Source organism: Salmo trutta, chromosome 23, assembly GCF_901001165.1.
Source record: "Salmo trutta chromosome 23, fSalTru1.1, whole genome shotgun sequence".
In the NCBI taxonomy this organism is placed as follows: Eukaryota; Metazoa; Chordata; class Actinopteri; order Salmoniformes; family Salmonidae; genus Salmo; species Salmo trutta.
Window position 1 is genome coordinate 24831832 of NC_042979.1, and position 26457 is coordinate 24858288.

Sequence of the window (26457 nt, forward strand, 5' to 3'; positions counted from 1 at the left end):
GTGCACCCCATGATTTTACATTGCTTTAATCCTATATCTGTGCACCCCATGATTTTACATTGCTTTATTATCCATCAGCACGGCAAGTTCTTCACATTTTTCAGGGGCTTAGTTTACATAGAATATATTTACATGAAATATGGCTTGTCTAATGATCTAACCTAAACTTAGGTTGTGCCAAGCCAGTCACAGTGATAAAGTAGGTCTAAACTTGTTGAAATCATGAGTTCCTTTTCTACCTAGTTACACTCGAAGTTGAAGGAAATAGATTGTACAGTAATAAATATAATGTACATGTCATTAGACATGTTATGGGAATTACAGGATAATAACATGACTGGCTAATTATTTCTCTTGATTGATTTTGAGTATGGTGAACAGTGGGGTAAACTCCTACACTCTGCTGTGTTCCACACATTTACATTTATTTTGCTTGTGGGGGACATAAGAGAAGACATATGAGATATAAGGGTAGGCGGGGGACATAGGGGATCTAAGGGTAGGCGGGGGACATAGGGGACCTAAGGGCAGGCGGGGGACATAGGGGACCTAAGGGCAGGCGGGGGACATAGGGGACCTAAGGGTAGGCGGGGGACATAGGGGACCTAAGGGCAGGCGGGGGACATAGGGGATCTAAGGGTAGGCGGGGGACATAGGGGACCTAAGGGTAGGCGGGGGACATAGGGGACCTAAGGGCAGGCGGGGGACATAGGGGACCTAAGGGTAGGCGGGGGACATAGGGGACCTAAGGGCAGGCGGGGGACATAGGGGACCTAAGGGCAGGCGGGGGACATAGGGGACCTAAGGGCAGGCGGGGGACATAGGGGACCTAAGGGTAGGCGGGGGACATAGGGGACCTAAGGGCAGGCGGGGGACATAGGGGACCTAAGGGCAGGCGGGGGACATAGGGGACCTAAGGGCAGGCGGGGGACATAGGGGACCTAAGGGTAGGCGGGGGACATAGGGGACCTAAGGGTAGGCGGGGGACATAGGGGACCTAAGGGTAGGCGGGGGCTTGGTGCATTGCCGTGAATTTGTTACTCTACCCAGGAGCAGGGAATATCAGGAACTGTGCTACTGCCACCCAAACAAGGAGGACAGATCATAAATCAGTTATTAATATCAGACAACAGAACAGGCATTGTGAGTCTTCAGTACAGGAGGCTCTCTAACAGGGAGCTTGTGCATACAGTAGAGTTGATGTTCAGTAGGGGTACAGTTCATACAGTACTTGATAAACAGGTAAGACAGATTAAGTTTACGTTCTTATAATTCACATACTGTATTTATATATTTATATGTACAACAGTATGTGGACACCCATTCAAATGAGTGGATTCTGCTATTTCAGCCACACCCGTTGCTCACAAGTGTATAAAATCAAGCACACGGTCATGCAATCTCCATAGACAAACATTGGCAGTAGAATGGCCTCACTGAAGAGCTCAGTGACTTTCAACATGGCACCGTAATAAGTCAATTCGTCAAATATCTGCCCTGCTAGAGCTGCCCCAGTCAACTGTAAGTGCTGTTATTGTGAAGTGGAAACGTCTAGGAGCAACAACGGCTCAGCCGCGATGTGGTAGGCCACACAAGCTCACAGAACGGGACCACCGAGTGATGAAGGCCGTAGTGTGTAAAAATTGTCTGTCCTCGGTTGCAATACTCACTACCGAGTTTCATACTGCCTCTGGAACAATGTCAGCACAATAACTGTTCCTCGGGAGCTTCATGAAATGGCCGAGCAGCCGCACACAAGGCTAAGATCACCAAGCGCAATGCCAAGCGTCGGCTGGAGTGGTGTAAAGCTGTCCGCCATTGGACTCTGGAGCGGTGGAAATGCGTTCTCTGGAGTGATGAATCACGCTTCACCATCTGGCAGTCCAACTACTGAATCTGGGTTTGGCGCAGGCCAGGAGAACGCTACCTGTCCCAATGCATAGTGCCAACTGTAAAGTTTGGTGGAGGAGAAATAATGGTCTGGAGCTGTTTTTCATGCTTCGGGCTAGGCCCTTTAGTTCCAGTGAAGGGAAATCTTAGCGCTATAGCATACAATGACATTCTAGACAATTCTGTGTTTCTAACTTTGTGGCAACAGTTTGGGGAAACCTTTCCTGTTTCAGCATGACAATGCCTCCGTACACAAAGCGAGGTCCATACAGAAATGGTTTGTCGAGATCGGTGTGGAAGAACATGACTGAAAGCCCTGACCTCAATCCCATCGAAAACGTTTGGGATGAATTGGAACACCGACTGTGAGCCAGACCTAATCGCCCAACATCAGTGTCTAACCTCACTAATGCTCTTGTGGCTGAATGATGCAGGGACTTGCATCCAATGTTCCAACATCTAGGGGAAAGCCTTCCCAGAAGAGTGGAGGCTGTTATAGCAGCAAAGGGGGACCAACTCCACATTAATGCCCGTGATTTTTGAATGAGATGTTTGACAAGCAGGTGTCCACATACGTTTGGTCAAGTAGTGTATATTTACACTACATGTATATCTAGTGTAACTGAAGATTCCATTAAATATCAGCACATTTTGTAGAAATATTTGTATGAATGAAATTATTTGCATCAGCCTGAGGAACCGCACAATCTCCTCTCATGGCGTTCCAATGACAAGGTCAGATCTTTGACCCTGTGTACAAAGCCTTCCTCAGATCTATGCATCATTGTCACTCATTTAGAGAAGGAATGAGAAACGCTCTTAAGAATGTTCTCTCCCTCTAGGATTGATGCACGTTTTGTCTGTGCTTTCTGTTTGCCAAGTACTGTCGTTGGTTATGTTGATACTAATGCTATATTCTGTGGTGTTTCACTAATGGAAAATGGTTTGTGGCAGCCATCGATTGTTCAGTGGGAGCAAAGTAGCTGAATGAATGTGCGTAGGTCATCTGTTTGGGTTGGTTTACTGACCAAAACAAAGGAGAACAACGTGGTCGATTCATAAGGGGCTTAACAGCGCGAGTTAGCCCTTATCTGTGTGGCACAACGATGGCACGCAATCCTTGGCTGAACCCTGCCATGAGGTGACCATCTCTACATGATGTAAACACAGAGGGTAATGTTGGCCGTATTCAGATGCATGAAGGACTTGTGTTTGTATGCAGATGGATCTGGTGTGATTCTAGAGGTTGGCCATAGGTCATTTTCAGCTTTGGTTACTCAATGTGGAACTGTGACACGTGTTGCTTAGTTCGCCGGTCATCCAGTAGGGCTTAAATACTTGTCAGGTCATAATTGGGGAGCATAGAGGGATCATGAGGAACAAGGTTACATTAAGCTAAGGGTCAAGGCCTCGGAGCGGAGGGCTAACCCTTCATAAAAAGTCATTAGCACGACTGTCTGCATGTTTACTTGAAAAGTATCTACTTTAAAAGCCTGGCTACACAATTGAACTGAAAACAAACTGAATCCCACATGAAGCTGCCACATTGTGCATAGTTCTGGTCAGGGAAAAAGTTAATACCCAGTAAACAGTTTTCATACCCATAGTTTGTTTAGTTGGTGTAGAACCCAGAAATAGCCTATCTATTGGATTGGAGTTTCTGTGGGTCTCTGATGGTGTGCCAGCTAGGAGGCACAGTAGTACAGGGTACCAGTGGTACAATAGAGAGTTCACCACCAGTAGCAGACTGCTCCAGCTGTAGTTAGGTAGTGGTTCTGGGCAGGGCTGTGGAATGTGACAGGGCTGTGAGGATTAGTTGAACCTTTGAACGTCATATTGTTCTGTACTCAGGCACCTGGCCTGGTACTGGCTGCTTTGGCACTACTGGAGACTGGTGGGCCCCAGATACCCATTCTGAACCAGAGCCATACAGATCTCTAGGCCAATCTGAACCATTCACCATCTTTTCACTCCAACCAATGCAGGAGCTGGATAGTAATGCGTTTCGCTACACCCACAATAACATCTGCTAAGTATGTGTATGTGACCAATAAAATGTTATTTGATTTCATCTGTCTCTGGTTGGTTGTGTGTTTATCAGAACGCTGATCCAGTTATTAAGCTACCAGACCTCAGTCACTGACCTCTGATTGATACTCTGAGTCTGACTTAAATAATACACTTGACACTTACTCAAGACAATGTGACCGGGGGAAGGACAATGGGTGATTTAAAGGAATAAAATACACTATGTCTCATGTCAAATATAATGACCACGTCATTAGGAGCTGAGAACACCCTGCCCAATACTCTTGAGTAAGTTTAAACTTTGAACTTAGTTTTAAGCAACACGGTAATAATATCTCTTTGTTTAAAACAGGGTAAATCCATTTGAATTCAATCACGTTTTGACAGAATCCCTTTTGTTTTAAACAACATGACCTGTCCATGTTGTGTCTCAACTGATGGTGGGCACAACACAAAAAGCTCAGATGATGTAAAATAGGATCTTAGCTACCACAGAATCGGAGCTTACCTGTTTTTAGATCATTGGCATTAATGTTTTTTCAAGAAATTATAAAAAGTTTGACAAACCTGTTTTGTAAGCTTTAAAATAATATCAATCTCAAAGGTTTATCTTTTCCAGTGATGAAGACATGGTTGTCTCATGCTATGGTGGAGTATGCAAAAGGTGTACACTTTGAGCGCTTTTATCTCTTGAATGTTTGGCATTCAGGTCCAAAAAGTCACTTTCGTAGCACTTCTACAATGGGCAAATATGTATGGAAGGTTTTGTTCCAATCGAAAGGGGTGCTGTCAAAAAGTTATTGAATTCAAATGGATTTACCACAAAAAAGTTGTTTAATGCCTTGATTTAATAACTTTCCCAGAGCAAGCCCCTATAGAGCTAAAGGAGTGCCTAAATGATGTAGCATTAGGAAGACTTTTGTCAAATCCCTCTACTTGGACAGGACAGACCGTGACTAGCAGTGGATCTTCATGGCTTTAGGCTTCCCTGTGGAAAACTGTGAGGAATGAGACAGATAATGAGACAGATAATGAGACAGATAATGAGAGATCATTGTGTATTTTTTATTGAGACTGTGTGCATGTGACTGGTGATTTTACAGCCAGCTCAGTCAACTGTTTACAAAGTTGAAAGCGTTCAAAGAACTGACATTCACATGGAAAATATGTACAGTACAGTCCCACACCCTGATGTAAATGTTATGCATGTTGAACCTTCAACTTAGCCTGGGTGGTTTCCTTAAATAAAATCATTCCAGCAGTTTACAGTGAGGGAAAAAAGTATTTGATCCCCTGCTGATTTTGTACGTTTGCCCACTGACAAAGAAATGATCAGTCTATCATTTTAATGGTAGGTTTATTTGAACAGTGAGAGACAGAATAACAACAAAAAAATCCAGAAAAACGCATGTCAAAAATGATTTGCATTTTAATGAGGGAAATAAGTATTTGACCCCTCTGCAAAACATGACTTAGGACTTCGTGGCAAAACCCTTGTTGGCAATCGTAGAGGTCAGACGTTTCTTGTAGTTGGCCGCTAGGTTTGCACACATCTCAGGAGGGATTTTGTCCCACTCCTCTTTGCAGATCTTCTCCAAGTCATTAAGGTTTCGAGGCTGACGTTTGGCAACTCGAACCTTCAGCTCCCTCCACAGATTTTCTATGGGATTAAGGTCTGGAGACTGGCTAGGCCACTCCAGGACCTTAATGTGCTTCTTCTTGAGCCACTCCTTCGTTGACTTTGCCGTGTGTTTTGGGTCATTGTCATGCTGGAATACCCATTTTCAATGCCCTGGCTGAGGGAAGGAGGTTCTCACCCAAGATTAGACGATACATGGCCCCGTCCATCATCCCTTTGATGCGGTGAAGTTGTCCTGTCCCCTTAGCAGAAAAACACCCCCGAAGCATAATGTTTCCACCTCCATATTTGACGGTGGGGATGGTGTTCTTGGGGTCATAGGCAGCATTCCTCCTCCTCCAAACACGGCGAGTTGAGTTGATGCCAAAGAGCTCCATTTTGGTCTCATCTGACCACAACACTTTCACCCAGTTGTCCTCTGAATCATTCAGATGTTCATTGGCAAACTTCAGACGGGCATGTATATGTGCTTTCTTGAGCAGGGGGACCTTGCGGGCGCTGCAGGATTTCAGTCCTTCACGGCGTAGTGTGTTACCAATTGTTTTCTTGGTGACTATGGTCCCAGCTGCCTTGAGATCATTGACAAGATCCACCCGTGTAGTTCTGGGCTGATTCCTCACCGTTCTCATGATCATTGCAACTCCACGAGGTAAGATCTTGCATGGAGTCCCAGGCCGAGGGAGATTACATTTACATTTCAGTCATTTAGCAGACGCTCTTATCCAGAGCGACTTACAGTAGTGAATGCATACATTTCATACATTTTTTCCTCAGTTCTTTTGTGTTTCTTCCATTTGCGAATAGTCGCACCAACTGTTGTCACCTTCTCACCAAGCTGCTTGGCGATGGTCTTGTAGCCCATTCCAGCCTTGTGTAGGTCTACAATCTTGTCCCTGACATCCTTGGAGAGCTCTTTGGTCTTGGCCATGGTGGAGAGTTTGGACTCTGATTGATTGATTGCTTCTGTGGACAGGTGTCTTTTATACAGATAACAAGCTGAGATTAGGAGCACTCCCTTTAAGAGTGTGCTCCTAATCTCAGCTCGTTACCTGTATAAAAGACACCTGGGAGCCAGAAATCTTTCTGATTGAGAGGGGGTCAAATACTTATTTCCCACATTAAAATGCAAATCAATTTCTAACATTTTTGACAAGCGTTTTTCTTAATTTTTTTGCTATTTTCTCTCACTGTTCAAATAAACCTACCATTAAAATTATAGACTGATCCTTTCTTTGTCAGTGGGCAAACGTACAAAATCAGCAAGGGATCAAATACTTTTTTCCCTCACTGTATACCACACACACACACACACACACCACACACTCTCCCAAAATGCACACACAGGCCGACATACACTTTATGGAAGCAGCAGGTTGTGACCCCGGTAGACAAACCATCTTTGGTAACAGGAAGTAACCTGAGAGAGCCGTGCCACAGGGGCTGAGGACAGAGAGCGAGGGAGCAGAGTGCCGTGTCACAGGGGCTGAGGCCAGAGAGGGCAGAGTGCCGTGTCACAGGGGCTGAGGACAGAGAGCGAGGGAGAAGAGTGCGTGTCACAGGGGCTGAGGACAGAGAGCGAGGGAGCAGAGTGCGGTGCCACAGGGGCTGAGGACAGAGAGCGAGGGAGCAGAGTGCCGTGCCACAGGGGCTGAGGACAGAGAGCGAGGGAGCAGAGTGCCGTGTCACAGGGGCTGAGGACAGAGAGCGAGGGAGCAGAGTGCGGTGCCACAGGGGCTGAGGCCAGAGAGCGAGGGAGCAGAGTGCCGTGTCACAGGGGCTGAGGACAGAGAGCGAGGGAGCAGAGTGCCGTGTCACAGGGGCTGAGGACAGAGAGCGAGGGAGCAGAGTGCCGTGCCACAGGGGCTGAGGACCGAGAGCGAGGGAGCAGAGTGCCGTGTCACAGGGGCTGAGGACAGAGAGCGAGGGAGCAGAGTGCCGTGTCACAGGGGCTGAGGCCAGAGAGGGAGAGAGCAGAGTGCCGTGCCACAGGGGCTGAGGCCAGAGAGCGAGGGAGCAGAGTGCCGTGCCACAGGGGCTGAGGACAGAGAGCGAGGGAGCAGAGTGCCGTGTCACAGGGGCTGAGGCCATAGTGGGAGAGAGCAGAGTGCTGTGCCACAGGGGCTGAGGACAGAGAGCGAGGGAGGGAGAAGTTAGCCAACCACAGCTCTAGGGTTCCACTACACTGAATTATTGATCCAGCACATCAAGGCAAAGCCCAGGCAGGCCAGAAGCCGATCCACTTACCATCCGTACAAGTCCCAACCCTGCCAGCTATCCGTGCAGCATCATGTCACAGGGACCATACATTAATCATTATCCACGGGGGGGGGGGGGGCATTTGTAAAAGCTCAATTTCGTCACTATTCAACCTGATCTTTTGTTTGTTGCATTGCCCATAAGGATCTTACACTAACTGTATTGCATATGAGAGTGATGTACACTTGTATATTGTGTGTGAAATAATGCATTGAGTCTGAGCCGGTCTGTGATGCTGGCCAGTGTAAGATTGTTGTTGATCAAGTTTATTTTTATATTTTTGTGCTCATCACATCACCCACACAAGGCAGGCCTTGTTCTTTTTGACTCCCCCCGCCTCTTCTCTGGCCCTCTCAGAACAAGTGTTATGAAATCAACTGCTGTCCATTTGTGTGTGAGGGCTGAGTGGCGCTATGATTGTTTAGTAGTGGGCAGCCCTCCACATGTTCTGACATGTTTAACCAAGCTTGTTCCATGATTGCCTCTGTCTCTCACTGTCTATCCATACTGATATAAAGTACATACCGTACTCCCACTAGCACAACCACATTCTCTTTTCAGTAGTTTGTATACTCAGACATTTTAGTCTCAAACACTAATTTCCCCTACACAGTCAGTCAAAGAATGACACAGAGTTTGCGTAATGCTCCAGAGGACCACTCAGAATACACCCTCATACATGCAAGGCATAGTGTTCAAGAAGGCAGGTTAGCCCACACAAACTCAGCTAGTTCTCATGAATCTGCACATGCACGCACACACACACACACACACACAGCCTTGGTATGAGGAAGGCCTTTCTGCCCACTCTCCTGAAAGCTCTGAGAGTTTTAGTGGGAGAGTATGTGAGGGGGAAGCAGAACTCTGCCAAAATGCTTTCTCATTTTGAACGGTCACAATGTGAAACATCAAGTTCAAAATCTTCTCAGTCCTAAAATAAAAATGCATTGGTAGGGGACCAGCCAAGCAGGTTTCAGGAGTGTTGAAAACAATGACTTCATCGTAAAAGGAAAAAATATGACGTGTGTGCGTGTCATGCACAATAGGTGATAGCTCACGCAGTGTCATGTGTCTAACACATGTGAAGAGCCATGTTCTAGTTTGTGAAGCAGAAAGGTAAAATATTAACTATCAGGTTGTTTGTGTTGATTTGACTGTCTCTCTGTTGATATCTGTACTGTACTGTACATCATGGTTGCATATACAGTGGAATGAGAACAGATTTCTTTGTCCACATACATCAGCAGAAAATAACCCCATGCCTACTATAAAATATGGTGGTGGATCTTTGATGTTATGGGGCTATTTTGCTTCCACTGGTCCTGGAGCCCTTGTTAAGGTTAATGACATCATGAACCAACCCTGTACCAGCACATTTTTGCCAAAAACCTGGTTCTCTGTCAGGAGGCTGAAACTTGGCTGCAAGTGAATCTTCCAGCAAGACAATAACCCCAGCACACATCAAAATCCACAAAGAAATTGTTAATTGGCCATAGAATCAACAGTTTGCAATGGTCTTCTCAGTCTCCAGACTTGAAACCCATTTGAAAACCTGTGGTTTGAATTGAAGAGGGCAGTCTGTAAGCACAGGCAAAGGATATCAAGGATCTGGAAGGATTCTCTATGGAGGAATGGTCTAAGATCCTTCCCAACGTGTTCTCCAACTCAAAACATTTTAGAAAAAGGCTCATTGCTGTTATCCTTGCAAGGTGAGGTATTGAAAACGGGTGTCAATAATTTTGACCCATACCTTTTTTTTGGACCAAAAATAATTACTTGCTCTTTCTCTGAGCAATTGTATTAGAGAAAAATAATATAATTTCCACAAACGTTATAATACAATATAGCTTAGTATTTGAATTATTTATTTTGTACAGTAATTTTTGCTCATCTTTATGAATGGTATCAATAGTTTTGGACCCAACTGTGTATTCCATAGTGCTGAAAGTCTCATGTTGGAATGAAAGGGATCAAAGGGCAGTGAATGCAGAGATGAGTAGAAGCAATCTTTTCACAAATCTGAGAGAGAAAGCAGGATTTGATGTTTAGTGAGATGAGACAAGGTCAAGGGATTTCAGATCCATCTCTCTATGTAAATCCCTTACTAATCCCTTCTGGGACCTAAATGGGCTGATGATGAATCCTATATGGGCCTGTAGAAAGGCTTTAGCTCTACTGTAAGTTGTCTAACATGTCCTCTGTATACAACATTATGCCTTGTTTACGTCAGCTGGATTTTGTAATCAGCGCCCGGTAGCTGCGGAAGGGGAGCTTTGTACCAGTACACTACATGACAAAAAGTATGTGGACTCCTGCTCGTCGAATATCTCATTCCAAAATCAAGGGCATTAAAATGGAGTTGCCCCCCCCCCCCCCCCCCCCCCTTTGCTGCTGTAACAGGCTCTACTCGTCTGGGAAGGCTTTCCACTAGATGTTGGAACATTGCTGTGGGGACTTGCTTCCATTCAGCCACAAGAGCATTAGTTAGGTCGGCCACTGATGTTCGGCTATTAGGCCTGGCTCGCAGTCGGTGTTCCAATTCATCCCAAAAGTGTTTGATGGGGTTGAGGTCAGGGCTCTGTGCAGGCCAGTCAAGTTACTCCACACCGATCTTGCCAAACCATTTCTGTATTGACCTCGCTTTGTGGACGGGGGTGTTTTTATGCTGAAAGAGGAAAGGGCCTTCCCCAAACTGTTGCCACAAAGTTGGAAGCACAGAATCATCTGGAATGTCATTGTATTCCGTAGTGATAAGATTGCCCTTCACTGGAACTAAGGTGCCTAGCCCGAACCATGAAAAACAGCCCCAGACCATTATGCCTCCTTCACCAAACTTTACAGTTGGCACTATGCATTGGGGCAGGTAGCGTTCTCCTGGCATCCGCCAAACCTAAATTAGTCTACATACTGCCGGATGGTGAATCGTGATTCATTTCTCCAGAGAACATGTTCCAATGCTCTAGAGTCCAACGGTGGCAAGCTTTACACCACTCCAGCCAATGCTTGGCACTGCGCATGGTGATCTTAGGCTTGTGTGTGGCTGCTCGGCCATGGAAACCTATTTCTTGAAGGTCCTGGCTAACAGTTCTTATCCTGACGTTGTTTCCAGAGGCAGTTTGGAACTCGGTAGTGAGTATTGCAACCGAGGACAGACAATTTTTCTCACACTACGGCCTTCAGTACTTGCCGGTCCTGTTCTGTGAGCTTGTGTGACCTTCCACTTTGCGGCTGAGACATTGTTTCTTCTAGATGTTTCCACTGCACAATAACAGCACTTACGGTTGACTGGGGCAACTCTAGCAGGGCTGAAATTTGACAAACTTTTGAATACATAGTGTAGATTGTGTGCGAGGGTGTGTCTGGAGGCCCGGGGTTGCAGGGAGAGCCAAGGGTTAGAGTGATGGACTCATTGGACTAATGGCTGTGCAGACTGCAGAGTGGACTGTGGCTGCTAGGACCACCTAGGAAATATTGGATGGAGCTAGTGCTGTGAATGGTTGGTTTATTTATTTGCTATAAATATGGTTGGATGGTTGAAGAGAAAGGCCTTTACTGGCAATCCCCCACGTCATAGATGGCTGAGGATTGAGCAGCGATGGCTTTTTAATGTTGGGGTGATGTAACAGTCTATCATCCACACTGACGTGTTAAGCTGTTGTTGATGAAATAATATTGGTCTTGTACACATTGGTCATGCGGTACGTAACACACACACACACACACACACACTTACTCTTTGTTCTCTATCTCTCTCTCTCTTTCATGATTTATTTCCATCAATTTGATTCGTGATTCAATTTCCAGGCCTTTGTAAATACGTTTAAAATAATTGTTTCAATTGACCTGCCTGGTAAAATAAATACAGTGCCTACAGAAAGTATTCATGCCCCTTGACTTATTCCACATTGTGTTGTGTTACAGCCTGAATTCAAAATTGCTTTAATAAGTATATATTTTTTATCTCAACCATCTACACACAATACCCCACAATGACAAAGTGAAAACATGTTTTTCAGACTTTTTTCAGAAAATGAAATGCAGAAATATCTAATTTACATAAGTATTCACAACCCTGAGTCACCTTTGGCAGCGATTACAGCTGTGAGTCTTTCTGTTTAAGTCTCAAAGAGCTTTCCACACCTGGATTGTGCCAAATTTGCCCATTATTCTTTTGAAAATTCTTCATGCTCTGTCACATTGGTTGTTGATCATTGCTAAATAACCATTTTCAGGTCTTGCTATAGATTTTCAAGCAGATTTAAGTCAAAACTGTAACTGGTAAGCAACTCCAGTGTTGATTTGGCCTTGTGTTAGGTTATTATCCAGCTAAAAGGTTAAAGGGGAATTCATCTCCCAGTGTCTAGTAGAAAGTAGAACCAGGTTTTCCTTTGGCCTCATGGTGTTGTGTTGTGTTGGATTTGTCCCAAACATAACCCTTTGTATTCATAAAGGAAAAGCAGCCAACAAGTGCTCAGCATATGTGGGAACTCCTTCAAGAATGTTGGAAAAACATTCCAGGTGAAGCTGGTAGAGAGAATGCCAAGAGTGTGCAAAGCTGTCATCAAGGCAAAGGGTGGCTACTTTGAGGAATATAAAATATATTTTGATTTGTTTAACACTTTTTTGTTACTATATGATTCCATATGTTTTGATGTCTTCGCTATTATTCTACAATGTAGAAAACAGTACAAATAAAGAAAAACCCTTGAATGAGTAGGTGTGTACAAACTTTTGACTGGTACTGTACATTTTTAAAGTCATAAGAGAAGTACACAAATATTGACAATTTAAACATAATTATAACCTATAGGACAGTCAACAAGTAATTTATGGTTTACTAGGAGCCACTAGTAAACCAAATCTATCCCCACACCAACACACTTACAACTTCACATTGGCCCAGGGCTGGACGGTGAGCTCATGTGGCCCTCATGATCTCACCCCTCTACGTTACACACTCCAGGGTAAAGGCTGTATGTTTGCATGTGAGTGTAACCTAATCGACCACCCAAATAATAGATCACTCGTGTTAAAACTGACTTTTGATCTTGAGAGAGAGAGAGAGAGAGAGAGAGAGAGAGAGAACTTTGAAAACAAAGACACAGTTGAGTTTACAGCTAATCAACATTGGCTTGTCTGCCCAGATATACTGTATTTTTGTGGATTTATGACCTTACTGTGCTCGAAAGACTCTGAGGAAGCCCCTGTCTTAAAGCCTTGTTCTGGAGCCAGTGGCCTGTGTGTGTACATGGCAGGGAGGTGTGATACAGGGGCATGTATACGTATGACTTTTATATGACCTGTGTTTGGCCTGGCGCCTGGTCAGAGGTCCCCTGGGTTCGCTGTCTCTGTCTAATCTCCACTCTAACATGTAAACTCCACCGACCACGTTTAGTGCATGTTGCAAAATGTATTTACACACATGTTATTCAGTCATTTCACCAACACAGCTCGTGTGAACGCGGATCTGCGTAGCCAAGCTCTAAAATAGAACTTGGTTCTCCACGTGCTGTAAGTCCCCTCCTTATTGGAAGATACAAACCCACATGGATGACTGAAAGACAAACCAGGTGAGATTAATTAAAGATTTTGTATGATTTCAGGTCAAAATTCTACAAAGATAAAGCTAAAAAGAGGACATATGCATTTCCGGTAAAATAACAACCCAATGTTTATCTCCCAGGGCAACCTAGCTAGCGACAGCTAGATGGCTAAATATCCATGAATGTTTCATGTGTGTTTCGACATGCCCCCAAATTAATATAGTTGGTTCACAGTTGATTTTGGTATTTTAACCTGCATGTTATCATCGCGTCTGGTGTGTATGGATGAAATTGACATGCGGGCGATGGCGCACGTGGACACATGCGCGTGGCCGGTGTAGTCAGCATGTAATTCCCCCCCCTCACGCCATCCTGCCCCCCAATCCATCTACCTCCTGACCTTAGTGGATCTAAACTGACCTTAGTGGATTTGTGAACACTGAAGAATCTAGTTTCTCGTGACTTCTTCCTAGTTAATGGACTTTTCATGCTTCTGTTGCACTAGATAGTAACATTATTTATTATGGCAATGTTCTACACATAAAACTGACTTGATTCTATCTCTGTCACCATGTATGCTCTCCCACTAAATGTATTCTCATGCATACCTTATCTGATCATCATGATGAAAATATTTAGCAGAACTCTTTTCAACCACGCACCATTTGCAGAAGCTATGAGAAGCTTGTCTGATGGAATCTGTGTGAACAGACAACAAACAGGAGGTTGTTTGGCCTTGAGCAGGTGTTAGATACAGTAGCCAAGGCCTCATCCTGGTATAATTGTTTTCTGCCTTGGAGCTGAAAGGAACAATGACATATGCTGTTGTGATGGTGTCATAGACCTCTGCCTATGTACAGTATGTATTTGTAGTTTTAGGCTACACAACGCATAAGCAAAGAATAATGAATCTAAACCGTGATTGTGCATCTCCAGATGGGTTTTAAACCTGTCATAGTTATGCTGGGCAAGTAAAAAAACACTTTGTAAAGGGGATTTTCAGGTGAACAAAAGAGAAGAGCAGTCATGGATATAGTCAATCATAATGTTTCAGTTTAATACAAGTTGCAACAGCGATATACCTCCCGCACAGAAGCAGAAAAAATGTCTAGCAGAGACAGGCCCCTTTTATATTCTAATCTGACGGTAGCAAATGTACTGTAAACACCAGGCAGAGATGCTGGGAGGCAGACACAACATCAGCGGCTACAGAATCACAGTGTCATAGATACATTATCAGTATTCCCTCGGCTCAGTGTGGCGTCAAACTTTAACCATCACATTCAACACTGGTAGACATTTGATACTGGCAGTTAAACAGGTCAAAGGTACGAACATCAGTACTTAGTTACAGTAAATAAAATACAGCTGAGGAATTTATAAAATAATTCCCATTAAATACTTAGAAGGAAATTGCTAAGTTATTTGCAATTAATTGTATGCATTAAAAAGATCTTTGAGTGCAAATTATGGTTTCATCTCACAATGTCTTTCATCTCATCAAAATGTTTTCCCTTTCCTCAGAATCTGTTTCATTTGCATTTTAAATGAGTATATTTCCCTTTCAAATCGCCCCCATTTTATTTCAAGATCAAAAACATTTCCTTTTTCAGAAACCTTTTTTCTCATTTTTACTACACTGAGCAAAAATATAAACGCAACATGTAAAGTGTTGGCCTCCTGTTTCATGAGCTGAAATAAAAGATCCCAGAAATGTTCCATACGTGCACAAATCTTATTTCTCAAAAAGAAAATGCACAGATTTGTTTACATCCATGTTGGTGAGCATTTCTCCTTTCCCAAGATAATCAATCCACCTGTCAGGTGTAGCATATCAAGAAGCTGGTTAAACAGCATGATCATTACACAGGTGCACCTTGTTTAGGGGAAAATAAATGGCCACTTTCAAATGTGCAGTTTTGTCACACAACACAATGCCACATATATCTCAAGTTTTGAGGGAGTGTGCAATTGGTGTGCTGACTGCAGGAATTCCCATAGGGCGGAGCACAATTGGCCCAGCGTCGTCCGGATAGGGGAGAGTTTGGCCGGGGTAGACCGTCATTGTAAAATAATAATTTGTTCTTAACTGACTTGCCTAGTTAAAAAAAATGTAGACCAGAGCTGTTTCCAGATAATATAATGTTAATTTCTCTACCATAAACAGCCTACAGCATTGTTTTAGAGAATTTGGCAGTAGGTTCAGCCAGCCTCACAACCAACCACACCTCCACATCTGACTTCTTCACCTGCAAGAACATCTGATCATCTAAAGCCCTTTTGTGGAGAAACTCATTCTGATTGGCTGGGCCTAGCTCCCCAGTGGGTGGGCCTGGCTGTCAGGTGGGTGTGCCTATTCCCTCCAAGGCCCAATCATGGCTGCACAGTATAGTTTTGAGTGTTTGCCGCCAATATTTCTGGATTAAAGCAGAGCATTGTGATAATTCTAGTTCCTCTGATGGCTTTAACACTGGGATAGGGATAGTGAATGAGACTGAGTGTCTGACCCTGTGCTTCTCTAGACGAGCTGTCCAGGATGAGGTGTGAATTAGAGGTGACCCCTGAACCCAGCAGCCCCACGCTGCTCGGAGAGGTAGCAGACACCTACTGCCAGGTGGACCGCTGGCAGAAGCTTCGCACCGCTGTCCGCAAACTGGAATTCTGGGAAGACTTCAGTGCCGAGCTGATTGGGAGTGGCTTCTTCTCCAAGGTGTACAAGGTATGAACGGTCCAATTTGTACATGGCTAAAAAATACATTTGTGTGTGCTTGTGAATACATCAACGTGTGTGAAAGAGAGTACAAAAAATAACTGACTTTCTACACCCCTTGCCTATGATTTACTTTCCATATTTCATGTTTGTTTCAGTTACAAAAGTGTTCAAAAATGCCATCATGCTGTATATGGCATCCTGATAAGTGTATTATGACATATTTCACAGAAGCCAATACATAAATTATAGTCCCAACCAAAGAGCAACCTACATTTTGTGTACTACCAACTCGGGTGTTAACTGAAAACATGATGCCTTGGCTGATCCCTGAAGCACTCTTCAGAGCAGCAGCCACAACATGCCCAAGTAATTACACTGCAGACATGTCCTTCTCTGCATTCACATGCCCACGAGACATAGGAACACAGCTTAATGCTAATGACTGAACACCGGCAGCATCTTCAACAGTCCTAGTAGTTCTTGGAGGTAATGTCAGGTCACAATGGCTCTGTAGCAGGGCCGTCATGCAGGGCCACCGTGCATGTTTGTGTTGAGATAGAACTCCCAGACGCTCAGATACGGATCAGAGATGGCGATATAAAGTCCTGAAAGGAGGGTGATTACAGATGCACAGTCAGTCAGCCAGTGTGATGGTTCAGGAACCTGTGCCAGGCTGTCTCCCAAATGGCTCCCTATGTAGGGCAAGTCTTTTGACATATGGGCCCTGGTCAAAGGTAGTGTACTACATAGGGAATAGGTTGCCATTTGGGACACAACCAGAGAATGCTACTGTGGAGGGAACGTAGCGTACCACGGAACCAGTCTGTCCTCACAGAGACAATAGGATGTAGTTAACTCACCTCAGGAAGAGATCAAGACTGCTAAGATTCTGTTGCTCTAGTCTCAGCACATTTTCATCTTGCAAGAAACTGCATTGTTTGTTTTGTTACCCTGGCTCTAGTTCATGGAGATCCAGCCTTGTTTACAACTTGTCCAAATACACAATAGTGAGATCGTCCAACTGTTGTCAATCAAAGCTGAGCAACATCCGCTCTGTAAATATATAACGCCCTTTGTTGTCTAGGTGTCTCACAGCACAACGAGGAAAGTGATGGTGGTCAAGATCTATAAGAACGACGTGGACCAGGACAGCATCGTACGAGAGATCAGTCTACTGCAGAAGCTCTCACACCCTAACATTGTCAGGTCAGTCCCTTTCCAACATATATGACAAATGCTTGTTATTAGAGGAAGATGTGTAGGAGTTGCAAAAAAAAATGTAAAACTGAAAGTAATGCAAACTATTATTATCCTCACAGGTATCTTGGAATCTGTGTGCGAGAAGAAAAGCTGTACCCAATACTGGAGGTAAGTGTCCTTAATCACTTAGGACACCAACATTTTCCTCTCAGTATCTGTGCATCTCACCGTAGAATCCACAGATTGGTATCCTTGTGTAAAACCCACAGAAATGATTATCTCTATGGTATAACCCATCTCCATAGACACATGTAAATTCTTTATGGTACTCTCCCTCTGTATTTGTGCATCTGGCTGTGCATCTGGCAGTAGTCACAGTTGTTGAAGGGAATAGATTGCTAAGTATGTGTTTAACCATGGAAATAGGATATCTATGTACTTTATATGGTACTGAATAAAGGATCCATCTCCATAGACATAAATATAGGATCTCTATGGTACTAATGCACCCCCTCTCTGTGTTGTGTCAGTATGTGAGTGGGGGCTGTCTGGAGGACCTCCTGGCCCAGGAGGACGTGTCTCTGTGTTGGAGGGAGAAGGTGGACCTGGCCTGTGACATCAGCAGGGGCATGACCTACCTGCACTACAAGAACATCTACCACAGAGACCTCAACTCCAAGGTTTACACACACACACACACACACACACACACACACACACACACACACACACACACACACACAGCACTGCCAGGGTCTCGTCTGGACAGAGGACTACAGTGGTGCCAGAGCAAAGTACACTACTAATGCAATCTGGGCTTTTAATTTAAAAAACGCACATGACTTTCATTTGACAATCTTTTTCCATGTTGATTGAAGGTATCAAGGACAAGTACAGTATATGTTTCTGGTTATTTCTTTATCTGTAAATCAGATAACTAGGGTCAGCCGACTATTTTCTCCAGCACGTAGATCAGAGGTCGTCAACTTGATTCAGCCTCGGCTCACTTTTTTCTGGAGCGGATGGTCAGGGGGCCGGAACATAATTACAAATAATTTGTAGACTGTAAATTGACTGCAAGAAGCCCAAACAGATATCATATTTGACTAAAACATAATCATTTCAAACCTTGCTTACTTTTGTATACGATCACATATCTCTCTATTATGCACAGGAATATTCGAACAGATTTCCTAAATAAAAATCAATTGGAGCTGATTTTCTGGTGTTTTTACAGTCTTTTATGTCTAACAAACCATTTTATACTTTTTATTTTGCTCAGAAAACTTGGGCGGGAGCAAATAAAATCCCCTTGGGCCGCCAGTTGAAAAACCCTGACATAGATAGATATCCACTCTACCTGCACTATACACTAACACACATAATAAGGACCTAACCTAGTGCCTACTGTACCTGTACTAGCTTTAGCCAAACTGAACCTGTCACTGTATACAACACAAATGCTAAGCTGCAGGGTTGGCATTCTTCATAGCCTGTATTAGTCCCACTGGACAACTTTAAGTCCTCTTTGAAACAGTGTTTCCTCTTATTCATGCCGGTTTAGTTATGACAAAGCTTGTTTTTTCCAGCATAGGCAGATTACAGGGATTCTGCCTCAGATATCACTAACCACTGACTGAATCTCACTGTAGGGGAGGCATTCCTGTCAATGTGGGCTTTTGTTTCAGTTATGGGCCTTCCCAGAATCTGGCCCTGCTATTTTAGACCTTCTCAAAGGTTGCATCCCAAATAGCACCTATTCCCTAAAAAGTAGTGAATTGTTTAGGTAATAGAGTGCCATTTGGGATGCAGCCTTTGAGAAGGTCTTAATAGCAGGGCCAGATTCTGGGAAGGCCCATAACTGAAACAAAACCCCACATTGACAGGAATGTCAATGTACAGTAAATAAGCCTTGTCCAAACCAGAACAGCCCATAGGACAGAAGCCTATCTCATGTTTCTATAGTGTGAGGCAGTATAATGTACAAGTACACCCCCTGGACAGGACCCTAGTCTAGAAAACAAGTAAGAGGGGGCTGAGGTTGGGCGTTTCCACCTCCTGGATAATTCTCTGTGAACATTATGCAAGGGTTTGTTTATATACAAGTATGCACACACTCACATCTCCCTTTCTCATGATCTATCCATCCCATTCCAAACTCCTCTCTTTGGTAGTAAACCACATCAGTCATGAGATTATGGGTTGTGGTGGGTGTGATTCTCCCATTGCCCCATTGCTCTGTAATTACAGGCCCATGGTGTGGCAGGAAACGCCCTGCATGCTCTTACTAGAACCAGTCATGTCTCCCAGCAGCACCAGGGATAGAGAGTTATAGAGATATAGGCCGAATTCTGTTTTAAATAACACAGATACTCTGTCTAACCGCTGGGCCATAGGTCGAGATACCCATACTGTCTAAATCACTGGCCCATAGGTCGAGATACCCATACTGTCTAAATCACTGTCACTGACCTATTGGTCGAACCTTACTGTTCCGATCTGTCATTAGTCTCAGAAACCCAGACCCAGGATGTCGGATTCTCTTGGACATTTTGAAAGGGGAAAAACAGTTGTTCTGAGAAGGTTACTCTTCAGACAGACAACTCTCCCAACAAATCCAAAGTTTGTGTAGGTGAGGCTTAAAATGGGGGTGGGAATTGTACTCATATTTAGCTAGGGTAACAAGTGGATACAGTAGTGACATCATCGGTGACTCACGTCCCATTTCCAGCTTGTCCTTTCTGTCCCAACTAACGCCGGAACTTCTATAGACGTGTAAGCTGGAGCATTGGTACATTGTGGGAGGCAACCCATCTGTCTAGAGGGACTACTCTGCCAGCAATAGTATTGGGCCAACAAAATGGCCACAGGTTACATCTCAATAATTCACTGTTCAGAGAGGATGGTTGGTGAAGGGACGTTTCAGACTGGATTATGAGGCAGCCTGCTGAACCAGCTGGTTTCAGATGGGTACTGTTTGTCCTAATGCAGGAGCAATAGTCAGCTCAGAAAATGACAGAGGAACGAATCTGAAGTGTCTTTTCACAGTCACATCCAATGTTATGATTGTTTTACATTTTTCGCTGTCGCTGTGCCTCTTTGTCCATGTGAGAATTGTGTGGTTTGACCAGTGGTGGGTAAAGTACTCCAAATTGTCATACTTGAGTAAGAGTAAAGATACCTAAATAGAAAATGACTCCAGTAAGTCACCCACCAAAATATTACTTGAGTAAAAGTATTTGGTTTTAAATATACTTAAATGTCAAAAGTAAAAGTATAAATCATTTACAATTCCTTTTATTAAGCACGCCAGATGGCACCATTTTCTTGTTTTTTAAATGTACATATAGCCAGGGGCCATCTCCAACACTCAGACATCATTTACAAATGAAGCATTTGTGTTTAGTGAGTCCTCCAGATCAGAGGCAGTAGGGATGACCAGGGATGTTCTCTTGATAAGTGTGTGAATTGGACCATTTTCCTGTCCTGCTAATCATTTCAAATGTAATGAGTACTTTTGGGTGTCAGGGAGTAAAAAGTAAAATATTTCCTTTAGGAATGTAGTGAAGTAAAAGTTGTCAAAAAATATAAATAATCAAGTAAAGAACAGATACCCCCAAAAACGATTTAAGTATTTTTACTTAAGTACTTTACCCCACTGCGTTTGACCTCCAGCACAGTGATAATTCATAACTGTCAGTATTCAAACAGTGAATAAAGAGGTGTTTCATATCATGTAGAAACATATGAATATATGGTCTATGGAATTAGGTTACTACCTCAGGCTCAAACGCAGATATAATGGAGAAGGTTAACATGACTGTTGTGTGGATGTAGAAGTGTCACACTGGCCTCTTGTGGTCAACATGTTGCACTGCAGTGTGACAGTAAGGACTTCATTTATTGCCTTTCTAGTGAGTCCCAGCTCTATGAATATCTACTGTACATTTATGAATACATTTTTATGACTACTGTATCGTACATTTTGAATAGATTTGATAGCAGTGACCAGTGTGCAGAACCGTTGGCTGTGTGCAGAGTTGTCTAACGTTGCCTGAATGTTGTGTGTGTGTGTGCAGAACAGTTGTCTAACATTGTCTGAACATTGTGTGTGTGTGTGCAGAGCAGTTGTCTAACATTATCTGAACATTGTGTGTGTGCAGAGCAGTTGTCTAACATTGTCTGAACATTGTGTGTGTGCAGAACAGTTGTCTAACATTGTCTGAACATTGTGTGTGTGCAGAACAGTTGCCTAACATTGTCTGAACATTGTGTGTGTGCAGAGCAGTTGTCTAACATTGTCTGAACATTGTGTGTGTGTGCAGAACAGTTGTCTAACGTTGTCTGAACATTGTGTGTGTGCAGAACAGTTGCCTAACATTGTCTGAACATTGTGTGTGTGCAGAGCAGTTGCCTAACATTGTCTGAACATTGTGTTTGTGCAGAACAGTTGTCTAACATTGTCTGAACATTGTGTGTGTGCAGAACAGTTGCCTAACATTGTCTGAACATTGTGTGTGCAGAACAGTTGCCTAACATTGTCTGAACATTGTGTGTGTGTGTGCAGAACAGTTGTCTAACATTGTCTGAACATTGTGTGTGTGTGTGCAGAACAGTTGTCTAACATTGTCTGAACATTGTGTGTGTGTGCAGAACAGTTGTCTAACATTGTCTGAACATTGTGTGTGTGTGTGCAGAACAGTTGTCTAACATTGTCTGAACATTGTGTGTGTGTGCAGAACAGTTGTCTAACGTTGTCTGAGCATTGTGTGTGTGTGCAGAACAGTTGCCTAACATTGTGTTTGTGCAGAACAGTTGTCTAACATTGTCTGAACATTGTGTGTGTGTGCAGAGCAGTTGTCTAACATTGTCTGAACATTGTGTGTGTGCAGAACAGTTGTCTAACATTGTCTGAACATTGTGTGTGTGCAGAACAGTTGCCTAACATTGTCTGAACATTGTGTGTGTGCAGAACAGTTGTCTAACATTGTCTGAACATTGTGTGTGTGTGCAGAGCAGTTGTCTAACATTGTCTGAACATTGTGTGTGTGCAGAACAGTTGCCTAACATTGTCTGAACATTGTGTGTGTGCAGAACAGTTGCCTAACGTTGTCTGAACATTGTGTGTGTGCAGAACTGTCTGATACGGGAGACGTCTCGGGGCAGGGAGGCGGTGGTTACAGATTTTGGTCTGGCCAGGGAGGTAATGGTGGAGCTGCCAGCTAACGACCCAGAGAGGAAGATGTCTCTGGTGGGTTCTGCCTTCTGGATGGCCCCCGAGATGCTCCGAGGGGAACCCTACGACCGCAAGGTAGGTAGCCTACACGCACTCTCTGCATCCCAAATAGCACCCTATTCCCTATTGAGTGCACTGCTTTTGACCAGAAGTCTATGGGCCCTGGTTGAAAGCAGTGCACTAAAAAGGGAAGAGGATGCCATTTGGGACGCTGACAGTCTTACACCCTGATATAGAAATAACCTGAATTTTATTTCATGGTTTCCACTAAATTATAGAAAATACTTACATCTGATCCTATTATAATCTATTCAAAACATTAATTTAATTGATTTAATTCATTAATGGAATGGAATTAGGACGATAAAGTCAATAACATAACTTCTTCCTCCAGGTGGATGTCTTCTCTTTTGGCATCATGCTGTGTGAGATTTTGGGCCGGATCTCAGCAGATCCCGAGATCCTTCCCAGAACACGGGTAAATTAAAAACATACACACACACACACACAGTTTTGTATTGCTATCCTTGTGGGGACCAAATAATTGATTTCTATCCAAAATTGTATTTTCCCTAACCTTAAATCTAACCTAACCCATAACCCTAAGTCTAACCGTAACCCCAAAACTATACCTAACCGTAACCCCTAACCTTAATTTTAACCCTGACCCCAATTGTAACCCTAACACCTAAGCCTAAAATAGCATTTTTCCTTGTGGGGACTGGAAAAATGTCCCAACTTGTCCAATTGTTCCTTGTTTTACTATCCTTATAAGGACTTCTGGTACCCACAAGGATAGTTAAACACACACACACACACACACTTATCAAAACCAAAGAACCATAGACTACTAGATTTAGACTGGCAATACACACGTGGAAATTATACAACAACTGAGCTATGAGTTAATTAAATGTATTTCCTCACAACTCAGACATTATATTGAATGTGATCCTGCAACATAATTTGGCAATTAGCAGTCTTGTTACTTGATAGTACTCTTAGTTATTAGGCTATTAGTGACAGTGCCATTTGCATGTAGATGATGGTGAAATGAGTCATCTAATGTCCCTGTCTGTCATCCCTGGGGTGATCAAGACAAGGTCAGAGACAGGCAGCAGAGAGAGACTTTAATGTGCTCGTTGAGGTTTCACATAAATTTGATTTATTTGTGACATTTGTCATTAGAAGTGGGAGGACCGCAGGGTCAGTTAGTCACACTGCTATCCTATCTATACAGTATGTGTTCTGCAAATTCATCAGTAGTCCCTGATGATCAAAACTGAGGTATACAGTAGCCTGTATACAATAGTGGGGATCTCAAGACTTTCCTTGTTTGCCATGACGTACATTGGTTATCTGATCAGGCTCTCTAACCTGTAACTACTTAGTGATGCTCTATGGGCCCGTACATGGTGGACAGTGCAGTTGACACTGTTTGTTCTCTCTGCAGGACTATGGTCTAGACGTTGAGGCCTTCAGTGAGATGGTCCAGGGTTGTCCACGACGCATCCTGGAGCTGTCAGCCAACTGCTGTCTGGTGAGTGTGGACTGGAGGGAGGGAGTGTGAGGGGAAACGGAGAGAGACGCTGAGAGACAATGTTAGAGAGTGAATGTGAGAGAATGTCTCAGAAAAGGAGACTTAAGCCGGGATTCATTAGGAGGGACATTGACCGACAAACACAGCTCTTTTTTTAGGTGTGCTTTTTAAAGGAATTTAGGTTTGAGCCAACATCTGCAGCGTTTATCATGAATGTGATCTCTCATTGTCTGTATTTCAGTGCATAGCGCTTTAACAGCACTATAACATGCTTCGTATCCCGGTCATAGAGTTTGCCTCAACTACGAGAGTGTAAGAAAGATATGCATTTGCCATCTACTGTAGAATATCACTCATGTTGTCCTGAGGTTCAGATGGACTCATGTTGTCCTATGGTTCAGATGGACTCATGTTGTCCTCTTGTCCTATGGTTCAGATGGACTCATGTTGTCCTCTTGTTCTGTGGTTCAGATGGATGCGTTTCGGAGACCCTCCTTCTCAGAGCTGCTGGATGAGTTGGAGGACATCGCTGAGAGCCTGGAACCCCCTGACTCAAACCTGACCACTGGGTGAGGGGGTGGGGTCACTGTGTACCCCCCTCAGCCCTCCTCCCCTGGAACGGAGGACAATGTGGACGCAGCAGGCAGCCACCCCAGTCTTATACAGCAGAGGCACTTTATAGTTCAGGTCCGCTCTACAGGAACCAGGTGTAGGGCTCATAATGCAGCTCCTCCTGTTGACTCTGTGTGTTTCTCTGAAACAGAACCGGATCACTGGAAGTTCAACACTCATCACCCCCCACTGTCTTTCTACAGTACATACTCAGCTAGTGTGGGTCCATTTGAAAGGGGGGGGGTCGAAACAGACAAAACAATTCCCTAGGAGCATTTCCTCCTGGCTCTTAAGTTGTATTATATGATGTTATTATTCCACTTTAAGTTAAGGATGTAGAAATCCTTATTTGTAAATAGTGCATAAGGAGGACTGTCCGAGTAGTCCTGATCCGTCTATTCTCTTCTATCATAATATCATCATTTAAAACAGGGGTTCCCAACCTAGATCTGCAATGCTTTAGGCTAGAAACATGCAGTTAATTGTCTAAGACGCAACTCTGATGCACATGGGAATATCTTTGGTTTGTCTCTGACATTCAGAAGCTTAGCTACGACCTTCTAAAGTCGAGGAAATTGGACTGCTTGGGAAGTAATCTTATACAATATGTGGCTCTGTCGCTATCAATTGATCTATTCACTTTCTGTAAAAGAGTATCTATAATAAAATGATCATAATAAAACATATTTGGTAGCGGAATAACATTTGAGGAAATCGGGTCTAGACTTTATTTTCCTTATCCATTATTATTAAATAGCCCATCTAAAAGATGTCACGAGTCTTCTTAAACTACGTAGAATTGCAGGAAATTAGCTTAAAAACAGCTACATTTTCCTTGGTCCCTAAAATGAAACAAAATCAAGCTGGTAGTCTATATTAAATACACCATCTCAATAAACAATAATAAATAGAAAACGGGCAGAGGGGTGTGACATTTTTCAAATGTGAAAACGGGGGTCCTGAGGGTAAAAAGTTGGAAACCCCTGATTTTAAAATAACATTTATGTAGGACTTCTCCCCCTTTCTTTCATCAGCCAGTCCAAGTGGTGACACAATCCAAAAATAAATCCCTCCCTCTGTTAAAGTAGTCATCTGAATGATGTCATTTAACAGTGAGGTAATGGTGGACTGCAGCAGGATTACAGGAGTCAGGATTACATTGCACTAGAAGTGACTGTTACAGTACATGGCTGAAATCTATAGGATGAAGGAATTGTGCTACTGTGTGGGTAAGGACCAAACAACACTCTTTCTCTCATTTCCTTTCTTTCTGGTTTCTAACGTCAACACGGTTCTGTTGGAGATTAACAGAGGTGGCCAGTGTTAAGTACAGCGGGGGAAAAAAGTATTTGATCCCCTGCTGATTTTGTACGTTTGCCCACTTACAAAGAAATGATCAGTCTATAATTTTAATGGTAGGTTTATATGAATAGTGAGAGACAGAATAACAACAAAAAAATCCAGAAAAAACACGTCAAAAACATTATAAAATTATTTCCATTTTAATGAGGGAAATAAGTATTTGACCCCTCTGCAAAACATGACTTAGTACTTGTTGGCAAAACCCTTGTTGGCAATCACAGAGGTCAGACGTTTCTTGTAGTTGGCCACCAGGTTTGCACACATCTCAGGAGGGATTTTGTCCCACTCCTCTTTGCAGATCTTCTCCAAGTCATTAAGGTTTCGAGGCTGACGTTTGGCAACTCGAACCTTCAGCTCCCTCCACAGAATTTCTATGGGATTAAGGTCTGGAGACTGGCTAGGCCACTCCAGGACCTTAATGTGCTTCTTCTTGAGCTA

The 26457-nt window shown here is 43.6% G+C and overlaps 1 protein-coding gene across 2 annotated transcripts in view; it reads left to right on the forward strand.

The window, feature by feature from the left end:
- Nucleotides 1-25366, forward strand: part of LOC115159655 (dual specificity testis-specific protein kinase 2) — a 29426-nt gene extending 4060 nt beyond the window's left edge. For both annotated transcript variants that reach the window (XM_029709592.1, XM_029709593.1), the window contains 8 exons: nucleotides 15879-16075; nucleotides 17154-17275; nucleotides 17389-17437; nucleotides 17800-17949; nucleotides 22404-22580; nucleotides 22900-22983; nucleotides 23959-24045; nucleotides 24517-25366. In XM_029709592.1, coding sequence (XP_029565452.1) covers nucleotides 15879-16075; nucleotides 17154-17275; nucleotides 17389-17437; nucleotides 17800-17949; nucleotides 22404-22580; nucleotides 22900-22983; nucleotides 23959-24045; nucleotides 24517-24618 — 968 coding nt within the window. In that variant the 3' untranslated portion in view covers nucleotides 24619-25366. The remainder of the gene's footprint in view (nucleotides 1-15878; nucleotides 16076-17153; nucleotides 17276-17388; nucleotides 17438-17799; nucleotides 17950-22403; nucleotides 22581-22899; nucleotides 22984-23958; nucleotides 24046-24516) is intronic.
- Nucleotides 25367-26457: the final 1091 nt, after the last annotated feature.